General features: G+C 36.9%; 1 protein-coding gene across 3 annotated transcripts in view; it reads left to right on the top strand.

The window, feature by feature from the left end:
• Window positions 1-4370: 4370 nt before the first annotated feature.
• LOC139125050 (ras-related protein Rab-13-like) overlaps window positions 4371-11152 on the top strand; it is a 178082-nt gene continuing 171300 nt past the window's right edge. For 2 of the 3 annotated variants that reach the window (XM_070691163.1, XM_070691161.1), the window contains exons 1-3: window positions 4669-4910; window positions 9214-9274; window positions 9543-9603. In XM_070691163.1, the coding sequence (XP_070547264.1) occupies window positions 4748-4910; window positions 9214-9274; window positions 9543-9603 (285 nt within the window). In that variant the 5' untranslated portion in view covers window positions 4669-4747. Of the gene's footprint in view, window positions 4911-9213; window positions 9275-9542; window positions 9604-11152 lie in introns of all 3 variants that reach the window. The other variant, XM_070691162.1, reaches the window with a different exon arrangement.

Genomic DNA, 11152 nt, shown 5'->3' with positions numbered 1-11152 from the left:
TCCATTGACAGTAACAAATGGAGAAAGTGTCAGAATCTGTAGATTATCGTCCCGTTTGCAGTTACAGTAGTGTTTGAATGATTGAATTGGAATGCAAGCTCCTTCAGAAAAATTGTTGGTAATCTTGATAGGAATGCATTGCTATTCTGCTGTAGTTTGTTGACTTCCACAGCCAAACCTGACTTGCATTAGTGGGTACAGATTTCTACCAAGTAGACACTGAGGGCGCTGTTACCTTACCAAACCAAAATTTGAATGGATTCCATATGCACTGAATTAGGATCTCTCCAACACTTTGGGACCAAAACACCAGAGCGACCCTAGAGCAAACACAGCAGAGAAAAACAACAAAGCCTGAAGTACATTCTGAAATTGTAAGCCTATTTAACTCAATGTTGCTATTTAACACTCAAAATGTATTAATACCCCAAGTCACAGTCCCAAGCATTGGTGTCAGCCACAGTTCTGGACTGACAAATGTGTCTTTGGAGGGTACTCAACACCCCCCACCTTGTAAGGGGGGAGTGGGTATAGGTTTAGAGAGTGCCCTCAAACGACAGATTTTTCAGTGTGTACCACAGTCCCTGCCCTTTGTGAGAAGACCATGACCTTACACAGACACTCTACCTGTGTGTCTGTTAATGCATAAAATGAATTACTTGTCATGTGACTGTAATTGAAAATTTACCAACATAACATCACTATTGTTAAAGATAATCATTAATGTCTGTGTTTCTCGCAGAGCAAGAAACACAGTCAACACCTGCAAACTATGGTGACATTACCACTGTCCTTAAGTTAAATGTTTGGTTGTACTTAAGACCATGGTTAAACTGAAACACAATCATGGCAAACAATATCCGTTAAATTTGACTTCAACCCCCCCCCCCCCCCCCCCCCCCCCCCCCCCCCCCCCCCCCCCCCCCCCCCCCCTCCCCTCCCCCCCCCCCCCCCCCCCCCTATCTCTAAAAGTTGTATACGTGAAAATCTATGATGTCATTGTTCTGTCATTAATATGCAAAAATGAATGGTTATCCTGCGTTTTTAGATGACGCTTTTGAAAATTATGCAAGGATGACAGAAACACATATTAGTAAGCAACTGCTAGTGTTACAAACATATTCATGACTCAGAGTACAAGCTGCAAAAACCGCCATTCATGCAACATTGATAAAATTTGTCTGTATTTCAAGCAGCAGTGTTCTAGCGTACAGCTATATTTATTAACCAAACCTGTAACTGTGAACAGTGCTATTTGGTAGTGAACTTTGCAGAAAATGCAAACCTTTTACTTACAGTTATAACTTGATGTCTTTTGTCAAGATGTTAAATGTTGAATTGTGTCATTTGTTCATGTACCGGTATATGTTTTAATTGTCTGCAGCAACTCAGAATAGCAAGTCAGACAAATAAAGGACCCTGGTAATGTAGTGCAAATTTTCTGCAAAATAACACTTTTATGGCGTAGTGCTGGTACTCCCTTTGTAGGGAGATCTAATATCTGGTAGAAAGTCAAATTTCCAGAAGAAATACCTCCCATAAATGATAATAGTATACCGTGCCATTTACATGTACAATGCTGTACCATGTGAAGTTATTGAAATGGTACCTGTATACCTGTCAATAGGGTAAACCCAGAATGGAAAGGACCACTCTACAAACAAAAGTTCCTACACAAATGTGCACAGAAATATGTTTATTTCCACATGCGTTTGTACACGTGGGTTTGTTTGTACCACCATTACTTTGAAAGTTCAGCTTCAATATTATTTACAGTATTAATATTTTACAGATTATGCAGCTATTTCATTTAATTTACAATTGGTGTAGTTTTGATGTTGTACAAATAGATTGAAGAGATAAGTGTGCATTTTTCGTAAATCAAGCTCTCCTTTTTAAGTTTAGACCAAAGATACTACATCATCAGATGAGCATTGATTTGACATTTACACAAGTAGACAAAGAAATGATGTGTACATGAAGAATTAGAAATTTCCATTACATTAGAGATTTTCAGAGCAAAACGAGAATAGTGTTCACTTCTGTATTCCTTTTATAAATGTAACTAATGAACACCGTCCATGTGTGTGCTCTTATAGCAACAGTGAAACGTCACTAAGATATTTTAACGTTTACTCTATATGACAAAGATTTCTTTGTAACATTTATATATTTATGTTACCAGAGACATTTCTTTATATTTTTTTAGTAAAAAAGCAATGTTAGTCTATGCAAGTTAACACAAGTGCCTATACTTACAGTGTACTAGTATCTCAGTGATAGAATGGCTTTGTTATGTGCTGTAATTTGATAAAGAGCTTTTTTCCCAATATCCTTCAACAAAATGAGAAAAATTACTGATTACTTGTGAATTAGTGGTGAAAGTGTTGATATTTTTATCCTCAAAACCTGGATGGATGAGTGTTTGAAATGTGTACCGTACATTAGATGTGTAAGTTTGTGTCAGTTGAAGCTCCACTAGCGTTTGATGAATTTCGCTGTTATTGTTCTGTCTATTATAAAGTAAAACAGTAGAAATTTCCTTGTGACTTTGGCAGTACATGTCAGTCAAGAAATTCCCCAAATCACAATGAAATGTCTACTGTACAGCTTGTAAACACAGCCTGTATTTGTGATGTCCAGTGTTGTTGATAACTGAATGTTGGCCTGGACTACTGAGAATTTATTATATGCTGTGTTTTCAGGCTTTTAAAATACTTTGTTTCGCAAAATGAAAATTTACTTATTTACAGAACTAAAATAAAAAATATAAAATTCTATCGAAAGTACCAGCTTTATTACCCTTTAAAGTACATATTAAGTCCCAGACTTTGAAAAAACATTCCACCCTTTCACTCCTCCCACCCCCATATCCATGTACACAACCATTGAATACAATAGGTTTGGACCAAACCATGAAGAGTAAAGGGTGAAACTATAGTACTGTACATTTTTCAGTATATTTTGTCTGTAAGCTTACTTTCTAATCTAAACTTTGCTGAAATAACCTGTATTTTGCTTGTCAACAGCCATATTGATGGTAATGTATATTCTTTATTAATTTGTCGACAATGATAACAATTATACATGCTTGTTCATGCTGACCAAGAAGTGTGGAAACAGAAAATTAATGTGATCAAAACTTTACATTACTTTGGACTTTAGTCTCTACCTAAAACATGCAGACATTCTATTGGTCAAGTTGTCATTGAAACATTTTCATTACTCCCTGAAACCATGTCCACTGACCATTGTACCAGAAACATCTTAATATTAAGCTTAACTTGGTCTCACTTTGTCCCAGTACTATTAAACTTTGAAATGAAAAGAACATGAATATATTCAAGTTTGAATCTGTAAAGCTATCAATAATTGTGACCACTCGGTGTGGCTATACCATCAATGGAATTTAAAATTTGAATGTGTATTTCTATCCAAATGTGCTTTATGTACAAACATTGACATATATTTTTGTGTTTTGTGGTTAGTTTACGTGTAAATACAAGAAAATAACCTAGACCCTTGAAGTATACACATCAGCTTTATTCATACAAGTTATAACAATGTTGTCAAACAAGATATGAACACAGACCTAGTGACTGAGTGAGATTTGTATTTCTTGATACAAATGTTGAATATTTCATAAGATATTGTTTTGAATCGATGCAAAAAGTCAAAACATAATCTTTATTTCACTAGATTTTAACATATATTATTTATTGTAAAAACAACCACTTTTCCATTATCCTTAGTCCAAAATTGAAAGTCACTGTGGCACTATAAGTGTATGTTCAAAACATGACCACTCGGCCATTATTGTCATTCTTGGCAATGATATTATTGCTGTATATCTATTTTAATTTCAGTTCTGACATATCTCACATTCCTAGGCTAGAATTTTACGTGTCCAAGTTGTACTGCGTGTATTTACAATAAAGAACCAATTGACTTTCTGAGTTGTAGAAGTGTGTTTTTGTTTTGGATGGGAAACAAAGTCCCTTACAAACATTAAAATATAGAGTGACCCTGGCACAGTTCTAAATTACTGAGTACATAAAAGGCAGTGATCTTAAAAAAACATAATTTTATCTTGGCTACCAAGTAACATGGTTTCCACTGTGTTTATCAAATGAAGTCATAACAGGAAATATTGACACAGTTTCAACAATCACCTCTGATAACCTTTGTGAAATTACTGTTATCTTGCACAGCAGTCATGACCTTTGACCCTTATATCTCAGATTATTTGCTTCCATAGCCCCAAATTTTGCATGTAGATAGGGACCCCAGATTTTCGGTTCTACATAAAAGGGATCAATTTTATATAAAGTTTATTGAATGTATGTGAAAAAAAAAATGAATCTTATTTCAAGGTGACTCCAATATTAACAAAGTGATAGTTGGTGTGTGGTCAATCATGGAGTCAACTTGATAGCAAAAAATGAGTTCTTCGATATCACATTGAGTTCCAACCAATTATTCTTAATTTTTACTTTTTACTTTATATACAAATATATTTTTTACAACCATAGACAGTAGAAATTCCACTGTATACGGTTAAAAACAACCTTGCAAAACAGCTTGCTGGCTTGTGCGATAAGACTCGTGCTGAAAGGATGGAGGGTCTTTTTCATGAATAATTAACACTAAGCTGGGGGATCCGGTCAGCATAACCTCACGCAATGTCTGACGTCATCGTAAACAGTGACGGTGTGGGTTTCAAATTTTAATCGGTCGCCGCACCGTCATGACCGAAATTTCAGAGGCTGGTCCGCTCGGTGCAGATTCGCGTAGTGTCCGCGATTTAACATTTAAAGTGCTTGTTTTGGGAGATAGCGATGTTGGAAAGACCTGTTTGGTGAACCAGTTCTGTGAAAGTAAATTTTATGAAAGTTATGTCGCTACCATAGGTAAGTACTGTATTTTCATCTGACTTGTCTTTTTGCGTCTGCACTATGCACTGTCTGGCGATTGACTGTGATTGTTAGAAATGTAAACAACAATCGCAGAAGTACAGTTCTGGGGCGAAGTTCATACATTTGTTTGGTAGTTTTAGTGGGCAGTTATTTGAACTTCCGGGTTTGACTGCGTCCAATACAGTACATGTATTTGGCGCGACGACACTATTGATTCACCGTCCCTGGTGGGGGACGGTGATTGATTCACTCGGACCGGCGACCTACAGCTGATGGCTTGAACTGTTTAACCCAATCCCACTTGTGGTGTACCGCTGTTTTCGCCTAACTCACTTTTCTGTACAGCAAGTAGCTGCAATAATTGTAGCCCTTGGTTGGTGGGGATTGGGCTTCTGTCGTGCGGCTCGCGCCTTGCCCAACCAGGTTGGGGCAAGGCGCGAGCCGCACGACAGAAGCCCAATCCCCACCAACCAAGGGCTACAATTATTGCAGCTATACAGCAAGCTGTTTTTATTTCGAGGGAGTAGTCTAGTACCGGTATATCATCAGCATCAGTACAGTATTCGCTGGTTCTGGCGTTTGAAGTAACTGGACACATGACGAGAGTGTGATTTAGAATACTCAGTTGCAAGGACTGTGTTGTAACTAGTATGTAGCCTGGTAAGGCTGTAAAACTTTACGGAAAATGGTTAAGGTACTTCACACCATCAAGGAGGTAAACACACCTCTCTGTAACACAACATTGGGTTCCATATAAAGAATGGAGCAGAGTACACGAATGACCGGTCTCCCGTATGACTTGAGCTTTGTCCTTGAGATTTTCAGTGTTTGGCTAGGGATTGTTTGAAGAGATGAGTTGGTTGGCTTGTATTGTTCAATCAGTTGTGTGAAATATATGGCAGAGCTAAAAGATGGATATAGTTGTTGACAGTTGAGTCCTTTATTTTTCGAATTTCCCATGCATAGAATAAGGTTCAATCGTTCATATTTGCAGTTTGACTTTTTAACATATTTATCTTCTCTCACAAAAAATTATATGTTCTCCCACTTTTTTTTTGTTTTTGTTTTTGTTTTGTTTTGTTTTGTTTTGTTTTTTGGGGGGGGGGGGTCAGCGGGACAATATTATATATGTCCCACAATATTTTTTTCCTGGTGAGAACACTGACTATTTACGGTATAACCCAGTAATGGCTTTATGATACAAAAGCAATATTTTGAACTGTATGCAGCAGGAGAAGTTGTTTCAGGATATGTGTCAGTGGTGTGAATTAAATTTACTAGAGTGGATGACCAGACCAAGCAGCAGAATTTTTTTTGTAAAAGTCTGACTTTGGCATTTGGTGAGCGAAACAGAAGACTATTACATTAGTCCAACTTTCCTTTGTGATTAGGCCAAAAAAAAATAATTTCGCCATGGTTGTCAAAAATCGGGTAGGTAGGTCGGCAGGGATTTTTTTTTTCCAAAGTATTTTTATTTTTAAGTAGATGCATTTTTCAGGGGTTCAGTGCGATCAAACACTGGCCACATTTCCAGAAATGCGTATCATTTATTTTTAAGTAGATGCATTTTTCAGGGGTTCAGGGGGATCAAACACTGGCCACATTTCCAGAAAAACGTATCATACATCAGGGCTTGAAATTAACTTTTTTCCCTGGTATTCCCATTGGGCTACCATTTTCTGAAGTTGGTAGCCCAGCGACAAGGTCTGGTAGCCCATGCATGAATGAAGAGGGTTTTTTGTGAAGGATATTTTTATTTATATCTAGACAATGAACGATTTATTTTGCACGACAATACCTGCAGATCATAGCCTTAGCAGAACGGTATAGCATGTGCAGTGGACAACGGTGACGCCTCAAAGTTTGACGACCTATTCACACACATACGCAGAGCTTATAGGCAAATTTTGATGTTCGCAATGACAACGACTTTTCACTCAGCATGTGTAAACATAACATGGCTAAAATAGATTGGCTATGAATTTCAGGATGACAACTTGGTACAGTCATGTTCCTAATACTTTCGTGGCAATTTTGACTATATTTCCCCAACATATCATGGGATGATCTCGTACACTTCGGAAAGCGAAATGTGTGGATGGCCCGACAGCTTTTTCTTTGCAGTTTGAATAATTTTGTGTTTAATTGTGATTGATATATTGTGATTAATAAATTATGACAATGAATTTTCATTGGCCATCATTTCCCGAGCCTGTTATCCAAGTACATCAGTTCAGATATAAATGATATTTTATTGAAAGTTTGTCGCAACAAAGTCGACATGTCCTTTCTGTGTCCAGCTGGGTTGACTGTATGAGCGTCGGTCATCTCACTGGGATCAACATCATGTCGCCCACTAAGTAATTTCATGTCCCAGGCTTTGGTAGTCCGTGTGGGCTACCATTTCATTCGTTTTGGTAGCCCCAGGGAAAAGTTGGTAGTCTGTGGACGCGGGACTACCGCTAATTTCGAGCCCTGTACATATAAATTTAGGAATAAAAACATAAAAGACATTCTCGTTCAAGCAAAAATCAAATTCCAGGTAATGAATGCCTGATTTTATGGTTTTTTTTCTTTCCTTCTTTTTTTTTACTTCTGTGTTTGTGTATATAGCTTTAAGGGTCGGGAGGTAAAAAATAGGGTACGTCGGGTTATCAGAACAGCCCAATTTTTTTCCTAGGCCTTAGAACAAAGTGGACCAGTTTAAGGCATGTGTTTTCAGCTAGCTATACATTGCATACATGTCCTGCTCCAGTTTGCCTGAAGTGCTTAAATATACGATGGCATTATGTGTTGTTCAAACTCAGAATTGTATCATCAAATATGACAGTGGATGTTTCGCGTACTTTCATCTGGATATATTTCACAGGATTGAACATGAATACATGAGACCATGGAGGTAGAAGTCCCAAAATTTTGCTTCTGCCTGCATGGAGCCACAGCATGGAGTTTGCACAAATTGTGCAATCTCAATGGATTGTTTAAAAGAACATCTCCGCAGTTGTGGAATGATAACTCAAAACTATCCTTTACCAAAACTGTGGTGAGGTTCGGGATAACATAGTTGACATTGTGTCCTGTATGTAGGGAGTGGCTGCACTGTGCTGCCGTGTCTATTCTCTGTACTATAGGCAATATTTATAGCTGAACACTCAACATGCAAAGCAGTTTAGTGGTATTATGTCCAATGTATCGGTTTGTATCGCATTATACTACCCCACACAACCCAGCCCCATCCTGTTATTAAAAGACCATTAACACAATAACACTGTAGTGTATACACAGCAAATCAGTATTGTAATTTGCCTCTGCATTGCTATTTTGATAAAATGGGTGCCAATAAGTGTGATATTTGACATAAAGTTCAAGTGCTCAGGTGCTTCACCACAAAAAAATTTGGACAATAAACAGAGACATACGTACTGTAAAATTTGGCTCCCCCTACATATCGTGTCAGTAAATGAGAGTTGGGTTATTTCACAAAAAGCAGAAATTTATTGTGGACAGGAACTTCTTAGATATAATCACTGTGATATTTTTCCATTAAACCCTGAATTCAAACACCAGGGCAGTGCAAACAAAACCACAGGCACAAATGCGCTTAGAAATACATATTCCCAAAGGCGTTTATGGTCCATGCAGGTCTGCTTACTGTACTTTCATCACGTGACCTCTTGTGTATATCCAAGCTTTGTTTGTACTTCATCGTGTGACCTCCTGCCATCCTGGGCATACCAGCCACATGCACTCAAAGAACACTGGCGCATATACTTTATATTCTGGAGTATGCCCATCCTACATGTGTTTAGTTCACTTTTTAACATTGTGAAATTAATACTTTCTGTGGATATTCCACATAAGCAGAAGGATGATCTATGACATTACAACTCAAATGTTGTGTGCACATAGTTTAGTGCATGTAGTTTATGTCACATTTCTATGGGTTTTGTCAATGGTACATTTACAAAGGTTGACATTTGTCTGTATTATACACATGAACTTTTCAAAGAAGCACATAACATCAAGGTCTAATGTCAACCCTCCCTGTAACAATCCTTATGTTTTCAATGTTTTTAGTACAACTCTATAATGATGACATAGTATGATGTCTGTCAAGGTGCACTTTCTATTTCACATTCAAGGGGATGAGACAAAGTGAGTTTGACCTTGTGTAGGTAATGGTACATGAGCTCTGTCAATTAAACATTGTAGTAGATCAGACAGGGTCACTGTTAGGTCACTGACTCACAATTGGTTCCACTAACATTCTAATTATTTTAAAATATATTTCTCGCAGGTCTAGATTTTAAGTACAGAACTGTCATTTTAGAAAATACAAATATTCGACTTCAAGTCTGGTAAGTTCATTACCTTGTTTCCATGGCAACTAATCCGGGGAGGGGGGGGGTGAAGGGAAGGAAAACTTCAGTTATAATCGTTGTATTGAAAAAATAAACACCGGCAATTAACTTTTCTTTTGAATTTAAAGTTCAGGTTTCAAATATCAATTTGGTAACTTTCCCTTTTTGTAACAAGTTGAAAAGAAAAAACATGTACTAGGACACCTTTGAAAAGCTAAAATATTACAAGAATTTAAACGTTTAACTGTGTATTTTCATGAAACAGGGACACAGCTGGCCAGGAGAGGTTCCGTACACTAACCACTGCCTACTACAGAGGAGCCACGGTGAGTGTCTTGCTGAATTTTAAACCTTCAACTACTTTCTCAATGCATTCTTATTGATATATAGACCCACCTATCATTACAGTATGTTTGGAGATTAACCCTTTGAGCGCCACAGTCAATTATTGTCATCTTTAGAAAATATACTCCAGTCAATCTTTTTCAGATTTTCGTCAAAATTTTGATAACAAACTGTAGCCAATGAAATGTGATTTCCATTTGGTCTAAGATTATCAAAAAATTAAAGAAAAATTTATAAAAATTGGTAAAAATTTTGCACTAAAATTTTGGTGGGAACAATTACAGCACTCAAAGGGTTAAGCCACCTTTATTCTGCTGAGTTCGTTTTCCACTATCAGTTCAAGTTGGTCAAAACTAGCGTAGCAACACATGTCCCTTATGATGAATTTCAACAAAAGAATTATTTTTGAAGGACCCTGAAAACAGAGATACAGTGGTACAGACTTAAAGCTGCTTAACCCTGCCGAGTGGATGAAAATACATATGGTCAGTACCGCTTTTTACTGACTTGGCAGATGGGGGGAAGTGATACTGTGTGGCAGGTAAAAGGTTCAAATGTCATTTAACCACCGGAGTATCAAAATAGATCTGAGTAGCCACTTGTAGCATGTCAATGCTATTGTATTCAAAATGACAACATAGTAATGTGTCTGCCATTATGGGGGGAATTCTATACTTCAGATAAATATAGAGATATACTTAATGTATACTTATGGTGTGCTTTGTTTTGACATGTTATCTGATAGTCCAGTCAAAATAGGGTTAGACCCACCACAAATTGCAACAGAATTTTTTTCTTCAGAATGCATTTCAGAGAGGTACCCAGAACAACATATTAAAAGTTTACTCGAATCCACCTTGGGGAAATATGTCTAATTTGCATAAATCAAATATGGCGGCCAACCATCCAACAAAATAACATAATTTGCTATATATCACATGTTAAACAAGCTATTTCAGTGATTTCAAAGTCTGACACTAGTAATTTGGCCCAGGGAATCATTTTGGAGGTATAACGTTCCTTATAGGTACTCCATTAATTTGCATAATTCCAATATGGCGGCCAACATTCCTACAAAAGACATTTTCGGCCGTATACCAAGTATTAAACAAACTATTTCAGTGATTTTAAAGTTAAAAGTACATTTCTTTTGCATGGAAAAATGATTTTAAAAATGCTATGATTTGCATGGGTAATTTGTTAATTTGCATAAATTCAATATGGTGGCCAACATTCCTACAAAGGACATTGTCGGTCATATACCACGCATTAAACAAGCTATTTCTTTGATTTTAAAGTTTTAATATTTTTCTTGGGTATGAAGAAACACTTTTAGTGGCTCAATTTTTACAAAGGCCCTTTGATAATTTGCATAAATTAAATATGGCTGCCATATTAATGCGTCATGGCTTAAAAGCTTCTAATATATATAACGGGTTTGGTATAGTTTTTAGCACTAGGAAACTATCAAGAAGAAACTGTTAAGTCCTTGGACATTCATTTTTTAAATTTTTTGATTTTCTGTATATG

This window comes from Ptychodera flava (assembly GCF_041260155.1).
Source record: "Ptychodera flava strain L36383 chromosome 23 unlocalized genomic scaffold, AS_Pfla_20210202 Scaffold_24__1_contigs__length_23054250_pilon, whole genome shotgun sequence".
NCBI lineage: Eukaryota > Metazoa > Hemichordata > Enteropneusta > Ptychoderidae > Ptychodera > Ptychodera flava.
Note: the sequence above shows the minus strand (reverse complement) of the source record. Positions and strands in the feature narration are given on the sequence as shown.